The 18,359-nt window shown below is 34.5% G+C and overlaps 2 protein-coding genes across 4 annotated transcripts; both read right to left on the reverse strand.

The window, feature by feature from the left end:
• Nucleotides 1-688: 688 nt before the first annotated feature.
• Nucleotides 689-9,729, reverse strand: LOC114416632. 3 transcript variants are annotated; one of them, XR_003667510.1, is made up of 7 exons: nucleotides 9,347-9,728; nucleotides 7,884-9,141; nucleotides 6,733-6,939; nucleotides 5,016-5,883; nucleotides 2,150-4,775; nucleotides 1,337-1,547; nucleotides 689-1,048 (listed from the first exon to the last, which is right to left on the reverse strand). XR_003667510.1 is itself a non-coding variant. In XM_028381577.1 (6 exons), exons 2-6 carry the CDS (start codon nucleotides 9,040-9,042, stop codon nucleotides 1,518-1,520), a joined length of 4,890 nt encoding a protein of 1,629 aa, XP_028237378.1. In that variant the 5' UTR covers nucleotides 9,043-9,141; nucleotides 9,347-9,728; the 3' UTR covers nucleotides 1,209-1,517. The 3 variants fall into 3 exon arrangements, 1 of the variants encoding a protein (XP_028237378.1); XR_003667511.1 differs by lacking the exon at nucleotides 6,733-6,939 and having other exon boundaries at nucleotides 9,347-9,729; XM_028381577.1 differs by lacking the exon at nucleotides 689-1,048 and having other exon boundaries at nucleotides 1,209-1,547.
• Nucleotides 9,730-10,983: 1,254 nt separating this feature from the next.
• Nucleotides 10,984-18,355, reverse strand: LOC114415938 (zinc finger MYM-type protein 1-like). The gene is made up of 2 exons (XM_028380800.1): nucleotides 18,247-18,355; nucleotides 10,984-12,251 (listed from the first exon to the last, which is right to left on the reverse strand). Exons 1-2 carry the CDS (start codon nucleotides 18,353-18,355, stop codon nucleotides 10,984-10,986), a joined length of 1,377 nt encoding a protein of 458 aa, XP_028236601.1.
• Nucleotides 18,356-18,359: the final 4 nt, after the last annotated feature.

Genomic DNA, 18,359 nt, shown 5'->3' on the forward strand with positions numbered 1-18,359 from the left:
GAAAAAATGAAGAATTCTTGGGTGTACCAAAAAATGTTAGGTGTGCAAAGTAATTCTCCCAAGGTGACCATCAATGATGAGAGGAACCATACCCTAAAAGAAGTTGCTTAGTAGGACCTCTATCATGACATTTATCGGGGTTCAGTCTAATTGTAAAAATACTAATTACAATTATGACTGTAATCAACAGTGATGGCACTAGTTGTGGTATCTAAGTGTGGTAATGGACAATTGTAATGATGGGTAGTGATGATTGTGACAATAGTGGTATTGGTGACTATTACTTAATATGCAAATAGAAATTGAAAATTTGAGGCGTAAAGTATGAAATTTAAAGTGACTTAATCTAATTTTATAATTTCACATAGTCATGAAAATAATTCTAATTCCAAAAGGATTTCCAAACATAAAACTCAGAATTAATGGGACCAGTTTAATTTCATGCTCAATTCTAGACGCCGAATGAACACCAAGTCCCTCCAAATTCTCCAAATATTACAGGGGAGAGAAGTTGAAGAGAGGGATTTTAGCTCCCTACACTACGCTCCAGACATGTTGGAAAGCACACGAGAGAAAGACAATTTTGGACTCCAAACTAAGATTTCTTCTTTTGGTAATGACTAAACTAAAATTAATCTCGAAAAACCTTCATAAGGAAGAAAATTGACCTTAAAGTTTACAAGAAATCTCAAGACAATATCATTTTTTTAATAAAAAAAATATGTAAAGAAAACAGTTTACAAGAAATATTTCCTTTTGAGAAATTTTCACACAAGCTAAACTCGTGCACTATACAAAAACCAGTGATATTGTCACTTAAGTAACAAGCTCAGATGGTAGCCGGTATTTCTGCCGGAGAGAGGACTTGCTTCAAATCAAATATATGATAAAATAAAAGACCAAGGTCAATTTACATTATAATTAATCAGAATATAATAATGCATCACCAATCCTCCACGATTAAAAACAAATTTGATTAACAGCATCTCTGCAAGAAAAGCTTCTTCATTTCCATGGTTCAGTTCGCGGAAGATATTTGATGAGGTCACTAGTAAAGAGAAAAACTTCTTAGTCTCTGCCAACCCACGAGATGCTTTGGAACATAAAAAGAAAAAAAAATATGCACCAAAAAAAAAAGATTACTGTTTTCTTTTAGTATTTTTTTTACTTGCAATTCCTTCTAGTTATTAGCTTATAAAAACAATAAAGAGAGAACTAATTCCGACTTTGCAATATTCAAGAGAAAACCACTTCAAAATGCTATTATATAAATGAGGTGAAAACTATATGTTAAAAGCAAATCACAAGAATAACAAGTAGAAAATACAATACATACATATCGGGGACGACCAAAACTTCTTCAGGAACTTGAATGTTGATCAATCATTCTCGCACCTACGTAGTACGCCTTCAACTGAGAGGAGACAACTCCAGAGAAGTAAGCATTGACGTTTCCTGTTGAAATGATGCACCTATATTGACATTTAATGTTGGAGAAACATTTGCATACTTCACTTTCATACCTTGACATACTTGTCAACATAACCCTGCATAAAATGTAGGGAATGGAACATCATTAAAAGCAATTTGAATATTAACGCTTAGGCATATTGTTATCCTCAAATCAACTTTCCTATTCTGACAAGTAATCTATAATGTTTTGGTAAAACAATTCTTGTATAATGCTTCCCATCTCCAACTCCTTTATTAAAAATAAAAGAAAAAGGTAGTTGCTTGCATATAAAAATCATTGGAAGATAGACCACTGATGAAGTTCAATAGAACACTAAAACCTGTCTTACAGATACATGCAGACAAACTATCTTGAGTTTTGGATCTATGTAACCAGTAAGTAACACAGATCAGCACAGAAGCAAATTTCCAGTTAAAATCACTGAAGGAAACATTTAAAATGCAGTTAAAATCACAGTACCGACCCTTTCAAACAAGTTACAAAGAATTCTTCTTTTTCATTTAAATACACTTATATTTCAAGACAAAAAGGTAAGTTTCTGCATCAAGCCTCGCATCATTTTGTCAGTGACAGAGATTTGTTTATAAAATAGACCTTTATTAACTCTCAGCAAAGCTTCATGTAGGGATGCAAACATACAAAACCAAACACAGCAGCTATGAGCTAATCAATTACCATCACAAGTTTAGTCAACTTTCGCTGTGATGAATCAATATATTGACTTATCTTCACTTGGGACTTGGGTACACGGTGGCCTTTCATGGCTCCTGACACTTTATCCACAGTCTTTTTCACAATGGTTTTGAAAGCCACCTTACTCATATTACCTTGCCGCCATGATGGTTTCAAAACCTCCTTTACAAAATTCGCAATGGAAACTTTGAACAATTTCATCGATCTGGAATCCTTACTCTTTTTTCTTTTCCCAGGAGACTTGACCTGATTAATCTCAACCTCCCCTGAAGTCATTTTTGCAACATCCACATCATCACTTAGGCTCTCATTTTCAACAGCACCTACTTCTGCATCTGCTGTTTCACCATATTCATCATTATTTTGAGAAGTGGTAGAGGCAACAGCCCCAACCTCCTCGTGCTTGTTCTTCTCATCCGAGTCCAAAGACATGTAAGAACTTTTGGGCCTTAGGCTGATGTTGGATTCACCTGTAACTTCCTTCTTCTGATCAAAATCATTTTTTTTCAGAGAAGAGGATGATGGTTCAATGCTGTCAAAAAGTGGGTCATATTGGTCACCACCAGACCTAGGTAAAATCTGACCAAGAGCTCTAGCTGATTTTGATGAGGAAGCTGACTGTCTTGATCCAACCCCACCACCATCTTCCCCATTCACAGGAGTATGGTTCAATATTGAAGAAGCATAATTGTTACCATGGATTATTTCATTTTCCTGTCTAAAAATACTTGAACTGAATTTGAAAGTTAGTGGTTTCTCAAAGGTTGATGCATAAGGATTATAGTGAGCAGATATTCTTGATCCCCCAAAAGATGGAAGAGAAGTTGAATGATTGCTATCCAGAAAATCAGGTGGATATCTTGAAGCAGTAGCATTCTCCCCAGGCACACCCAAATTAGCCTCGGAAACAGAACATTGAAAATTATATATTGATTGTTGCTTCTGTGATAATGAATCAATGTGGGAAGATGTCATATGATGTCCTTCAGGAGGCAACTTGCCACCCAGACTAGGTTGTAGTCTGTTCACATCCACCTTCCAGGAAAATTGATTTGGTTGAGGCTGCAGGCTGCCAAATGATGGGGTACTTGAAAATTTTGAATCCTGCATAGGAAGTTGATTATGAAAGTCATCTCTATTGAGATTAGAGCCTGAAGGTAATTGACTAGCTGGTTTCCCCTGAGGGAGATGCTTTGGAGAGAAAGGTTCTGTAAGCATGAAAGCTCGTGAATGATCCTGCATTGGAGGGTATGCTTGATCCAGAAATTCAGAATTCTGAGAACCAGTTGGTAACCCAGGCTTCATGGAAGTCTGAAAAACAAAGTCAGTTCTTGAATGCAATTGACTCTGATTGAATTCAGAAGAAATATATGATTTTCCAACTCCTGAGTTTAAACTGGAATCATACACCGCTCTTGGTGGTGGCGGTGGTGGCAGGGGCAAGGATGTCCAAGAGCTATTAGGTGGTACATTGAAGTGAGCATTCTGCATGTGTAATGGAGCTGGATAAGGTTCATACTTTTCTCTGGTAGTGGATTGGAAAGGAATGAATGCACTTTGTTGCATCACACCATACTGCCTAAAAATTTGAGGCATATGCACAGGATTTTCACCCTGGAAATGTGAAACAGCAGAAGCAGGCAACTGGTAAGTATGAAGTGGAAATTCCCCTGAAGAACCACTCTGTGGAGGTAACTCTTTAGAAGCCTGACAGTGCAATGAAGGCTGCTCTGATGTGACACATTGCCCAACAGAACTAGTGGCTGATTGTTGCTGAGTCGATGACAACAATGGTAACGGTTTACTACCAGGAGCTTCATTAACACTAGCAGAAACAATTGATCTTCTATCAGGTGATGAACCGGTCACAAAGGATGCATTTACATGCTGAGATGCATAACCAGAATGTTCTGGAATTCCAACAGCTGCAACATTGAGTTGCATTTGCTGAACAAATGAACCATCTTCTGAGGGAATGGCATCTTTATATGTACCAGATGGTTTAGAAGCATCACCACTGCCTAAAGCTTCAGGGTGAAAACCATCAACTAAGTTTTGCTGATGAGAATCCCCTGCTTTCAAACCATCATTTTCAAGGATTAAAGTCTTAGGCTCCTCCCTCACTACTATGGTTTCCTGCTTTTCAGGAGCAACCTCTCTGATATATTCAGATTTACTTAGATTGCTATTAACTGAATGACCATCAAGATGAATAGTAGTTGATGCACCAGCATGCCTCCATGAATCATCTTTTTTCTTCATTACTTCCTGGCTAGTTACATTCTGGCAAAGATCCACATCCTGACTTCTGACTCCATCACGCTCATTAACCAACACTTTAGAAGAAATACTCTTCATGTCTCCATTAATCTTAGATTCTTTTGCATGAGAACTGGCTTCCAGATCATGTTTATTCCTATAGTGCCTTGAAGTAGCATTCATGTCAGATTCATGGTGAATGTACTTGCAAGATGCTCCTCGATAGCACTTTCCTCGAAGGAAGTCCAAGCACTGATCCTTGTCCTTTTTCACATTCTCACCACGAAAGTCACCTGAACGTCTTGAGATTGGAGACCTACTCCTGCTTCTTCGGTGCCGGGGAGACCAGCTGAAACCAAAAAATATTGAAAATTCTATATAGTATTTCTTCACAGAGATAATTTAAGATATCAAGAAACAAGATTCAAAATGTAAAGAAAGATAATAAATCCTCATTAGCAGGAGGTTTTTTGTTCAATCCATACAACAAATAACCTAGGAAAGGAAGACTAGTGCAAACTAAAGAAAATTGTTTGTTTGGGGACAAGATTCATAGGGACATCCTACAAAGCACAACAGCGGTACATACCTGTGAGACCTGTTTCTTTTATCCCTTCTCCTCCGGGGACTCCTCCTATTCCTCCTACTCCTCCTGTCTGGAGGAGACCGGCTGCGACTCCAGCTTCTATCTCTTTTGTTTAGTCTCCTTGTCCGATGATAGTGTGAATTATCAGAGTCACTATCTGTAAGACCTTCTTTGAGATGTCTTCCGAATTCATCAACTTTCAGAACATTTGGTTCCAACTTTGAGGTTTTCCCCTCATCTTCCTTTTCAGTATTACCACTTTTACTACTACTGTCAATGCCAGTACTCTCTAATCCATCTTTGCCCTTTAAAGCAGACACTTGATTTTCAAGGTTATGCTCACTAGACCAGCGTGAGACAGATTTTTTACTGTAAGGGGTTTTCTTAGACTCTTGTAATAAATGTGGAGCTATTTCTAAATCACCCTGCGATTTTCTGGAGAGCGGCCCAAAGCCCTTTTGGGCACTGAAGGGACTCTTAGATCCAATGTCAGTCTCCACATAACTCCCAGAATCTTTATGAGCAGCTGAAACACCAGTGTCAGCACCTCCTGAGACTGTGAAAACATTAGCATCTGCAGCATTGCCTTCTTCTTCATTATCTGAAGTGTCATCAGAAGCATAATCTTGAAGAAGTCTTATTGGGCTACCACTCCTTATGAGTTGCCCAGAATCTCTATCAGTAGCAGTGGTTTCATTGTGATCAGAAGTACCAGTACGTGTGAAATCATCATCTACAGGAGCTGTAGATTTTTCCAAAGCTGTGCCCAGCGGTAATTCAGCCACTTTAGTGGAGTCATTCACAGGACTACAAACCTTGGTAACTGATCTTACAGATTTCATGTGCTCTGATCCAGATAAAGTCTCTGGTCCTGTATTTATTAAAGAGATTTATTAACACCAACAAAATTCTTTGAATAAAGCCATATATTAGAGAGTTAACTCTGGAATGAATTTGACATCAAATAACAAAGTGGACTCTCTTAATATTCTACCACTTCTGAATTCTGATGAACTACGTCAAAAACGACATAAAAAGTAATTTCTTCTGAATGTATTCCACATGCAATGATCATGAACAATGACTTGCTATACCTATCCTCTTTTTCAATTATATAAAAAGAAATATAGTTAATCACTTCAAACTTATTGAAATTATTTAATGAAATGAAACAAATTGGACAAAACAAAATCCTACAGTGGATATTAAATGAAATTTTGTATTATGAATAATTACTGCAATCCATGCACTGCATAAAATCTGTTGGAAATAGTGAAAAACATTAAAACATCATTGGAACTTATGGGAGTTAATGTATCACTGGAAAGATTAGAGTTGTACTAAAAAGTTCAATTCCTTATCATTGTTTGAGTAAACAAAATTTATTTATTCTTTTATCCCTGTAAACATCAAGGATGCTGAGTGCTCCCACTCAATCAAATTTACAGGACTTCTGTCTAATTTCTACAAGTCTATTTTAAAGTTTCTCAAGTCAATCTTCAAACTATCAAGTCAGATTCAGTGTTTAAAGTGAGAAACTTATCAAATACTCTAAATTAAATACCAAATTTATTCAGCACCGAAAAATCAGTGCTGAATTGCAGTGCTTAAACTTTCAGTGTAATAAAAAACTGCATGTGTCTCAAAAGGAAACTCTAATCAAACAAATATTCCAAAATTAATTAAAAATAAAGAACAGCAGTTTTTCTGAAAATAAAACCTTCATTCTGTTTGCTGACTCCCATGGATCCAAAGTATGATGCACTGCAGGATGAGATGTCCTGGGCAGGGCAATTCTCTGTTAAATTCTGCAGCTTCTTTATATTCTGATTCACACTAAACACTTCATCATCCCGATTATGTTGATGAGTTAGGACTTCAGTTGCATAATTTGAACCTAGGTCCTTGTCAGAAAGTGTAATATCATCTTAACCCACCCATTGAAAAATTTAAAAAAAAAAAAAAAAAGGCAGATCAGACTCAACATCTAAAATGAATTTTTATTTGTTTCATTGTTAGGAGTATTTATCAAATAAAAATTGCAAAGTAATCCAAATAAGTATTAGAAGACTACTTTTGGCCACTCATGTTCTCTCCTAGCCAAGTAACCAGCTATTATCCAAAACAATACATAACAACGCATCCAATTAAAAACAAAATGATAGACCCACTACCCCACCGCCCACCGCCAGCCCAACACACACACACACACTTTTTTCTGTCCTATTCTGCAACATAAACTTAGTAGAGAAGAGGATATCAGAATATAACAGCAGAGATATTCAACCTTAGTAGAGAAATTATATCAAGTGAGCAACCTTTAGTCTTTACTCTTTAAAGTGCAAGTGGTAACCTGTGACACAAAAATATAGATTTGGGTTCCCAAATATACCAACCAACAGACACACACTTCTCTTTCCTATTATGTTACATAAACTTAGTAGAGAACAGGATATCAGAATAGAACAGTTGAGATATTCAACATTACGGCTACTAATAGAGAAATTATATAAACTGAACAGTCTTCTTTACTCTTTAAAGTGCAAATGGTAATCTGTGATGCAAAAATAAAGATTCGGGTTCTCACATTTCCATGGTTTGTTATCCAAGTGTATTTTATAACACTCAAAACTATGCTTTCCTAACAATGGTTATCTACTCCACACTTTACTTTCTAAAAGTGCACCCTGCACTTTAGAGCATCCAAATCCAACACAACTATATAGACTTACATATTAAGAATATATAACAGCAGAGAGCAGACTCAAACCAATGCTGGACCAGAATAAGAGATACCATAATTTAATACCTAAACACAAAAAATGTTAAATATCAGTTTTTGATGCCAGGATCATAACAAAGAAAACTAACCTTCCATTTCCATGTCAGAATCAGCACTCACGGTTGTAACATGCAGATGATACTGTTCCCCTGAAGAGTATACTATATCTGATTGCCTTTTCTTTTCATGCCATCCAGTATCCAAATTATATTTCTTCTTCATCCACAAGAAATAAGTGTGAGAAATTGCAGCTTCGGTTCCCGGGTCTCCACCAAACAAAAATGCATATTCAGGATTCTGAAATTCATCTTGGCGAATCTTATCTTCAATATCAGCACCCTTCTCAGCAATAAGCTGACACAAAGCTTCAATCTTCTCCAAAGTTTTTTCTTTTGTTGGCTTGGGTGGGGGAAGATCCTCATCTCTGCCAGCACCAGCAACCTCTCTACAACTTGCACCATCCCAATTAGAATCAGAATCATGTACAGGCACAAGACCAGATGGATGAGAAGCTACAACTCCGTCAACCAAATCCACAGCCTTTGATTCCAAGCCAGAAACCTTCACAGAGTGAGGGTCATCAGTGCGTGCGGCATTTGGTGATGCAGAGGTTACGGGCGGCGGAGCCGGCAGAACAGGTGGTGGAGACGATGGCAATGGTGGGGGAACACCAGAAGGAACGTGGTAATTCCCAACAGTTGAATGGAAATACACTGATGGAGGAGGTGGGGGAGGAGCATTATGCAGATTCTGAACATCACCGGGCTGCAGACGAGGGCGATGGAAAGGAGGGTTATAAAAAATTTGTCCTTGGGAAACCGAGGGAGGTGGCGGTGGCGGTGGCAATACTCTAGTTGGTGGCACAGGAGCCCAAGATGTTTGCGGCCCCATGGTGTTCCCAAGGTGCAATTGAGAAGGGACAGCATATGATCGGCCGGCATTTGGCATCACACTATGGGAACCTTGAACCGCAAGGTTCAAGGGAACTGCGGAAGACGAAGTAGGCGGAGGGGGAGGTCCAGGTAAATACACATTATGAGGTGGCGGAGGTGGTGGTGGTGGACCACCAATGTTGGGAGGTGGTGGTGGCAGCGGTGGACCACCAGTATTAGATGGTGGTCGTGGCGGTGGTGGAAATTGATGAAAATGTGGCGGAGCTTGCTGATACTGTGGTGGTGGCGGTGGTGGCAGCACCGGAGGAACAGAACTCTGCCCAAAATTAGAACCGCGATTCACTTGATTATACATCTTTCCAGTGAGAACTTTCTATTCAACTAAAACTAGTAATAAACTAACACCAAAATCCCAACCTTCACTGCTTCTAATAGAGTACAGAGGAATGATTCCCTGAACAACAACAACACGAGCAATAAAGTGAATAAACAATTCAGAGCAAAACAAGTTACAATATGAAGGGGAAAAATAAATCCAACTCAGCTAGTCAGACAAACTAGATTTGAGTTCCTGAACAGAAGAATTTAAAGAAACAAAATAGATTCAAGAAAGAGTGATACGTATTTCTATAAACAGAGGAAAAAGCAATTCCCCTTACTCTTTTTTATATTTGAATCATCGTAATTTCCACGAGCGAAACGCTTCGTTTCGATTCTTGCTAAACCAGAATCGGCGAGGGAGAATGAAGATTGGGATGGGGAGGGGAAGGGTAGGGTTTTGTTGGCAGTGAGTGAGTGAGAGAGATAAACCCTAGCTAGGTGGTACCTAGGGAAGAAGAGGAGTTTAGGGCGAAGTACATTGGATTTGTGTAATTTATGCGATGAGTGAGAAGAAGGAAGAAGGAAGAAAGAAGAAGAGTTTGGGAGGAGTGAAAACAGATTAATGTCGGAAAAAGGCAATAGGCCAAGCGCATCTTGGAACCGTTACTGCCACGGCCTGGGTGGATGTTGTGAAACTAGATTTTTTCTTTTGTTTTTGTTTTTTTGTTTTTACTAGAAGTAGTAAATTAGTAAACCCTCGTCTGAATATATATTACTATTGGATTGGATTAATTTGGATAAGTGAAAATAAGAAGAAAAGAAATTAAAAATATGTAGAAAAATATAATTTCATTTAATATAGTTGTTAGTATGTAATTAAATGTGTGAATAAATTGATATGAAATTATTCTAACTTAAATACTTAAAACAGAATTATAGAGAAATAAAATTAGATCATTATGACAATAGTGTTGAATATTCAATGATTAAGTATAATTTCTAATAAAATTTGATTAACCATTTTTAGTGAGATTTGTTCTCTCAATTACGTTTTTATCCATATAGAAGTGAACTCAAGATTTTGTTTAATAAGAATGAGTAATTGAACAAATGATTTTTGGTTGAGAATTTTTTTGAAAAGGATGTAGTTTTTTTAAGCTTTTAAAGGTCAAAACAATTTTTTTATACTTAAAAAGTCAAAACATTAAAGCAAATTTCTATAACATAAAAAATAAAATATATTTCTTAAGCTAAATTTATTTTCTAACTGATATAAAAAATGCTTTTATATTATTTTCATCTTTTTATTTCTTATTCATTTAAATAACATGTTTTTATACTTTTTGTTTTATTCATAACCCTCTTATTCCATTTTTTTTTTCTCTTTCATTTCACTTATCATCCAAACAAAACTTAATAGTTAAAACAATTAGATTTAGTTGGGTTCGGTAGTGATTTCTAAACCTGTCAAAAACCAACCCAACCCAAAGAACTTTGGCTTACCATTAGTTAATTGGGTCCAACCCAATTCCTTTCAACATATTAATTAACCCTAAAAGACTAAATGGTTTACTTCCCTTCCGTGAAACTGAAACCCTAGCCTCCCTCATCCCCTTTTCTTTCTCTCGCACTGGGGAAGAGTGGTGCCAAGTCTACAACCATTGCTCACCTCATTTCCCTCTTTGACCATCAAACCTTCTCTGCCACCAACTTCCACATTGACGCTTGTCGCTTTTTCTCAATGGAGTTGGTTGACGCTTCCACCAACTTCCACGTTGACTCCTTCCTCCTTTTAGGTTGCTGCTTCACCGTCTTCTATGGAGGTTGTTCTATGGTGGTTTGAGAAGAAGGTGGCACCATAAAAGTGGGTGATTCCATTAAAGCTAATGTGATTTTGATGGTGTCCTAGGATTCAACAACAAAAAATGGGACCCTTGTGGATAGGGGTGGATCCAGACAATAAATATCAATGTAGCTAAAATATAAAAGAAATTATAGACACAAGCATATTGACCTTACCAAAAAAACCACTAACATCTTTATGAGTCTTAGCACATGCAACAAGTGCCAATTGAAGTTGATGGGCAAAACAATGCACATAATAAGCGGATGGATTTTTATTTTGAATTAAAGTTCTCAAACCACCAAACTTACCTCGCATATTGCTAGCTCCATCATATCCTTGCCCCCTTATGCTAGATAAACTCAAGCCATTAATAGACAACAACTTCTTAAGTGCCTCCGTAAGTGACTTAGCACTTGTTTCTTTAACACTAACAATCTCAAGAAACCTTTCTTTTATGAAACCTTCACTATTAACATAGCGAATAACCGCAGTCATTTGTTCTTTACCAGCAACATCATCGGATTCATCAATCAAAACACAAAATACATCATCCGCAATATCACATACAATTTGTTGAGTTATTTCACATGCACAAGCAGCAACAAGATCCTTTTGAATTGTAGGAGCAGTCATAAAGTTATTGCCCAGAGCACAATCTATTACATTAGCTATCTTTGGGTTAATTTTCTTTAAAGTGTCCACCAACTCAAGAAATGGCCCCTTAAATAAAGAGTTAAAGGACTCATCACTCCCTCTAAATGGCATGCCACACCTTAAAAGAAACTTAGTAGCTATAAGAGATGTGTTTACAAGAACACGATATTCGGAATTCATTTGTTTAGTTTGATTAACAAATGCAGCCTTAATACTTTGGTTTGGGTTCATGAGAGCATAACTCATATGCACACAATCAACATGACTATTGGAAGAAGTAGCATGATTAGCCAATCTTTGAGAATTCTTCCAATCACTAAACCCCTCGGTCACAAAGTGATCTCCCCCGTATTTAGAGACATTCTTAAACAAAAAACATGGCAAGCAAAATGCTAGGTCCTTAGATTCACTATAATCAATCCAATCATACAAATCAAGCCAATTTTTGCCAAATCTACGTCTTTGATTACCTTTAAGAGACCAAGGGTAAACGAAATTATGAGGAGGTTGATGACGACCTATTTTTAAATAAGCTTTCCTTACCTCATTATGGATGTCAGGATGATAGCTTGAAATTGGAGGCCTAATTCCTGGATCTGTTTCCAACAATTCATAATCAACAACTTTAATACTCTCACTTGGATGTTGAGTTTCTGATGCTTCTAAATTTACCGAAGAAGTAGCTTTGTCTCTAGAAAGCATAGGAAATTTTTTTTTCATCCTATAAAGAGACAATGAAACCACTAAAATTAGTTAATTATCTAACTCAAAGCCACTGTAATATTTAGCTGTGCATTAATAATTCATTGCAAGAAGTTGAATTTTGAGGTTTATTTGGTGAAAAAGGAAAAGGACCAAGTCCCTGAAAGAGGAAGGAAAGAGAAACAAAATGGACAGAGCAAAAGCAAACAAGGCCTTTCATGGAAACCTTACCTTAACAAAGCCGTGGAACGGTGGAAGGGAAGAGGCCGAGAGGGGCAGCGGTGGCGGCAGTGCACGACGCAATGGAAGAAGAGGCGTAGTTCACCGTTTAGCATTCAGATTTCAGAGGAAAAGGAACCCTAGGTCAGGTGCAGCACAACAACAGTGAACGAGAGAGAGAAGGAAGTTTTGTTTAAAAAATCCTACTAATCAAAATGACGTAGTTTTGAAACAAAAAAAAAACTCAAAAAATCTAAAAAATTTGGGTGTGGCTATAGCCACACTCTGCCTCAACATGGGTCTGCCCCTGCTTGTGGATCATGCCCTGTTGTAGCTAGTCTGCTCTACCTATGTCGGTTGATGAGCACTTAAGGCAACCTTGGACAACGATTGTTTTCCTGATTTAGGAACGACAAAATGTAACCCTTGGGGTTCATGTGTTTGTTTGTAGTTGGTTTTCCCCCCACTTGTTTCCTGAGTAAATCTATATGGGTGATATTTAGTAGCCTTATATTGCAAGTTTTGGCCTCTAAGACTAGTTGTAATGGCCTGAAATATAAAGGTAGTTGCTTAAGAATAGAGGTGAGAGGACAATCCAATTACTTCGGTAGCATTTAGGGGTTGCCTAGCCATTTGGGCAGTTCCAATGGTTCCAAAAGAGGTCCATACACCTTAACGCTTGTCATAGGTCCAATGATCAAAGGCTGGCATGGTTGAATTCTATGCAAAGAATTAGTCGACGCCTCCAACTGACCATGGTGACAGTGTTCCTCCTTTTTGGCCTTTTGAATCTCATTATGTACCTGGGGATTCACAATATCTTCCAAATCTAGTACATGATGTCTTGTACTCCTATCTCCATGAGCTAATGGATATAAAAAGGTGCAACTACAAGATTTGATTGTTTGAGAAAAAAAAACAAAAGCAACCGTTACACAATTGTATGAAATAACAAATATCAAACTAGATGAGAGGTTGAATAATGTATTAGATAAATGCTAAAAAAAATTCACAAAGAAAGATTATCCTTAAGTAGATATGCAAAAACCAAGTTATTATTTGTTTCATCCAATGAATAAAAAGAAATTTTTATGTAAATAACTAATTATCGTCCTATGCAAGATAAAACAATATTTTCACAAAAGTTTTTCAAAATAACACTTGTGTGACTAAGTGTGACAAAATAAGTTTAAGAGAATATTAGTAAAATAACTTAAGAAAGAAGTAGAAACAATTAATAACTACCCATGATCCTAGATTTTAGGAGATCATGAATTACATTATTTTAACTTCCTAAGCTTTTGTTGAAATTGTGGCCCATGTTTCTTAGAGTTGTTGCAAATAATGCAAATAAAAAACTGTTATTTTCCACTAACAACTTCTCTTTTTTTTTTTAAGAATTATGGATCCACATGCATTTGACCTTGAAAAAATTACTTTGAATTGTCTTCCACATTCAAATACTACTTTAGACTTGGTCTTCCACAAAATTGGATTAATTCAACTCTTATGTGTTAGCTGACAGAAATTAGTTGTCAGTTGTTAGCTGAGAGAAATTATTTGTTAGCTGTCAGTTGACAGAAATAGTCGTTAACCATAAAAAATAATTCTTTTAATTGTTAGCCATTAGAAATGGCTATTTTAATCTTCAATCATCTTTAACACTAGGACAAGGTAGAATCCATTGTTCTGCATTAGTCGATGGTTGTCTACTAAATTAGTCGTTAGCTTACGATAAACAACTAGCCTCAATAGCAAACTTTTTTGGTGTTAACAAGGTGTCACATGTCTTCTTAAGTTTTTGAGGAAGAAGTCTCAAGCTCTCGTTGTTTCACCCATAGTTTTAAAAATTGGACCAACCAGGTCGGTCAAACCAATTTGAGCATGACCTAGCGGACCAACTAATTTAGTCCAGCTATTGGATCAACTTTGTAATTCACCCACTATGCTGCGACTTGACCGAGTTGGTGATTGGACCAGTGACTCATGGGTCAATATGACTCATGGCTCATTTTTTTCAAAATAAAAAAATAAAATGTTAAATGCTAAAAAATTAAAAAATTTAACAAGAATGAAAGGGAAAGGGGCAAATGCAGAAAGTGACTTCTTTAGAACAAAGTTGAGCTCTCTATCACCTCGAACCAACACAAACTCATAGAATTGGCATCGTCACAACTCGCATATCGTCATCGCAAGCACATCGTCATTGCATTAACCATGACTCACACGTGGTCATCATGTTGTCTGTTTTGTGTCTCTAATTGTGCTCTTCCTCATTGGCCTCTATCATTGTGTTGCCACCAATGCTTATTTTTCTCTTTGCTCAGTTTATGTCTGGTGTTTTGCCAAATTTTTGTTTTGTCCATGGCTTACTAATTTTTGGACCTCCTTAGTTGGGTTATGAAAAAGTAAGGCCTGTTCTATTCCACCCAACATTTTAGTTTTTTTCACCCTAAATTCTCTTTGTAATTTTTGCTTCTAAATATAAAACTTATAAATTGTGGTGTTCACACCCCAAACCTTATTGGTCTCATCCAAACTTATCTCAATCAAGCCTATTTAGGCTTTTAGAAAAAGAAACACACACATTGTCGTTGTTCTTTAGAGATAGACAAGTGAACCTAGTCTACTTGTAGTAAGAAAGTAAGAGTATTGAGTTATTGTATCCATAGAGACTTATTTTAACAATTAGAAAATCAACAATAAAGTTATCCAAAACAAATAAATTTTTAGAAGCATTTGTTGCAACGAAGTGTCAATTTGTTGTAGCCAATGTCTTAGGATTTTGTGCTTTTAATAAAGGAATTCACTGTAGCGAATTAAGTGTTCGCTACAGTGAAAATAAATTGCTTATGGTTTTTTAAAGGATTGTTAGAGTGAAAACAAATTCAAAAGTAGAAAAAGTGTTGCCCGGATGAAATCCATAAAATTATACATATGTAATTTAATCATATTCATTCTCTCATTTCAATGTAACTAAGATTCAACTTCAATGATAAATCCTAATTTCTTAGGTGATTAATCCTTGAGTTTTAAGTCAAATCCCTAATTACTTAGGTGATTCAACCTAAAACTAAGAACTTGAACCGTGAACCTCTACAATGCAAGAACATGATTTCATCCCTAAAACCAAATCCTTGCACAATTTCAATTAAGAACAAGGATATAAACATGTTTCCACACAATTAAAATCCCTAAAAGCTAGGTCGATCACTCTAAGCATGCATCTAAGCAAAGAATTGAAATAGAATTACACAACTAAGAGAATTGACTAGAAAATAGAGAATTACATACTTAAATTCTTTTTCTTTCACTCAACAATTGAAAATTTAGCTTATTTGGATCATGATTGATCCATATAAAACCTCAAAATATGAATCACAAATGAAAAAAAGAATAAGAGAAAGAGAGAGAATTTTGAGTTGCTATTTCTGAAATTAAAAAATGAACAAAAGATTCTCATTTGAGATGCTACAAGTTTTTATTAGTAAAAAATAATTTTACCAATTTGTATATTAAAATACAAATAGAATATTTCAGTAAATTGTTTCAAAATAAATAATAATTTTAGGTAAATAATTAGAGTAAAAATAATTTGTATATTAAAATCAATTTTAAAAAATTATGTAAATAATTTACATATTAATTTATGAAATTTATTTATAAATTATTAAAATATGTAAATAATTCAAAATAAAAACATAAAATAATATAAAAAAATTATATATTAAATATTTTTAATTTATAAATTTTTAAAGTTTGAAAAAAAAATAATAACTCTTGAATAATGATACATAAAAAATAATGTTAATATAGTTAGCTAAACAAAATAAATGTTTTAGTGGTTTATTGTCTTGTCTATAAATACAAGATTTCAATTCTAATTAAGAAAATTTTTATTTTTAACTTCATATAATTTATTTTTCACATTAAGAATCATGTCAATAGTCTATATAAGTTCGTTAACATTAATATGTCACATCAAAGTCAACATTTGACTTTAGATAGTGAACTAATAGAAAAATTAAAATTACTTATGAAAATTAAATATCTTGATTTATAAATAAGAATACGAAAATTATAGATTTAAAATTATAAAAAAAATAAAATTACAATTTAATTTTTTTTTAATTAAGACATAAAAAGTCCGTAGAGCCTACAGTCAAGCTCATTTAACTCAAGTTAAACGATTTGGGCTAAAAATTTGCAACCCATATGCAGGCTGCAGGTTATGTGGGCATTACAAGAACCCAAGCCCAAATCTCCGACTCTAGTTGTAATATTGTTGAAAAAAAATTAAAAACAAGAATTTCTTTTTGGGTTTTTTAAGAAAGTATCCACACTAGATAACTTTCATGAAAATGTACTTTTTTTTACAGATGGTACAAATCCATAATCCTCTATTTTGATTTGCTTATTAAATAAATTGAAGCAAAAATTTCAACTAATAAGAATAGTACCCTGTGTTTTTAGGACATTGAAATAAGAAATCAATAAATGAAAAGTTTTTATTAAGAGTGTACAAGAAATCATAGAAGAGTGCACTATAACATTTTCCAATAGAAAATTTTCTACTACTCTTTACAGGACACGGTTAGCCATTTTCATAAAAAAAAAAGTGTTGATAAAAAAAGTTTTCAAAATGTATCACTAGTATTTATTGACATGGGTAATATTAAAGCAAAATTTTGCAACATACATTCAAACACATATCTCACCAAATGGACAAACAGAAACGCCAAAAACTACTAAGACAAGATGATAAATAAAAACAAGATTTCTCTATTGCCCTGAGGCGTCTAACTCAATTGTTTTAATTATGTGATTTTAATGTCCTACTAGTAATTTACAAAATTAAATAATTTTAATCCATTCATCATGTTTTTTTTCTATTCATAGGAATTAAAATTAGATATCAGATGGTTTAAATCAATTCACACATTCATGCATCTTGTTTAATCAATTAAATTAGATCCTCTCAATTTTTTATTTGTTGATAAATTTGATCATACAATTTGAAAAGTGATTCTTTCATTCTCTCCATGCTTGAGGACCAAATTTTTCACAATCACCTTAAATTACTATCCTTTTTTTTTTTTTTTATACTTGGTCATTTTAAGACTAAAATAAAATAACCATTATTTTATTTTACTCGATGTACAATTTTCACCTTCTTATAAAAAAAAATAGATATTTGATCTCTTTATATTTTCAAAATCAAGGATTTTAGTTTAACCTTCAATTTTAGGACATTGATAGTTAATAAGAAAATACTGATCGTTAAATTGTTGATGCAACCCTATAATATTGAGTTTTTCTAAATTGATAATTTGATTAGTAAAGCATTTAATTTAATACGAATTAATTAAAAATTATTAAAAATACTCTCTTTAAATTCCCTAAGAATTCAATTAAAAAAACTCAACATTACATTGTTACATCAACGATTTAGCATTCAACATTTTTTTATTAACTTTCAATACTTGAAATTGACGATTGAAATAAAATCCTAGATTTTGAAAAATAGGAAAGCAAATTTACAAAATAAGTAAAATATGAAGAACAAAATTATATTTTAGTCTAATTTATCCTTTCAATTTACCTTTTTTTTTTACTTCTATCTCTAAATTAAATTTCATTCATTTTTAAAAATTGTTGATATCTATAATTAATTTTATATTACAATTTAAATTATTTATTCATCGTAAATTTAAAATATAATTTATATTAAATTACTTATTCATAATAAATATTAATCATATAAATTTAATTAATGATTTATGTATTAAAAAATATATCTTTCCCCCTTGGTCTTGCCTTGCCTAAGCCCAAACCTTATCCCACCACCATAAACCCCATTCATTTTCCTTCCAACCAAATCGTTCATACCACTCACAGCTTCGTCTTCACACCACAACACAGACATGTTC

This window comes from Glycine soja, chromosome 6, assembly GCF_004193775.1.
Source record: "Glycine soja cultivar W05 chromosome 6, ASM419377v2, whole genome shotgun sequence".
NCBI lineage: Eukaryota > Viridiplantae > Streptophyta > Magnoliopsida > Fabales > Fabaceae > Glycine > Glycine soja.

Excerpts from the sequence above, each read along its gene's own strand:
- LOC114416632 (XM_028381577.1), bottom strand. The coding sequence starts at position 9,042 with ATGTATAATCAAGTGAATCGCGGTTCTAATTTTGGGCAGAGTTCTGTT. Across the intron at positions 6,940-7,883 it reads TTCTGACATGGAAATGGAAG|ATGATATTACACTTTCTGAC; the intron begins GTTAGTTTTCTT and ends GGGTGGGTTAAG. Across the intron at positions 5,884-6,732 it reads AGTCAGCAAACAGAATGAAG|GACCAGAGACTTTATCTGGA; the intron begins GTTTTATTTTCA and ends TAATAAATACAG.
- LOC114415938 (XM_028380800.1), bottom strand. The coding sequence starts at position 18,355 with ATGTCTGTGTTGTGGTGTGAAGACGAAGCTGTGAGTGGTATGAACGAT. Across the intron at positions 12,252-18,246 it reads AAGGTTTGGGCTTAGGCAAG|TGGTTTCATTGTCTCTTTAT; the intron begins GCAAGACCAAGG and ends AACTAATTTTAG.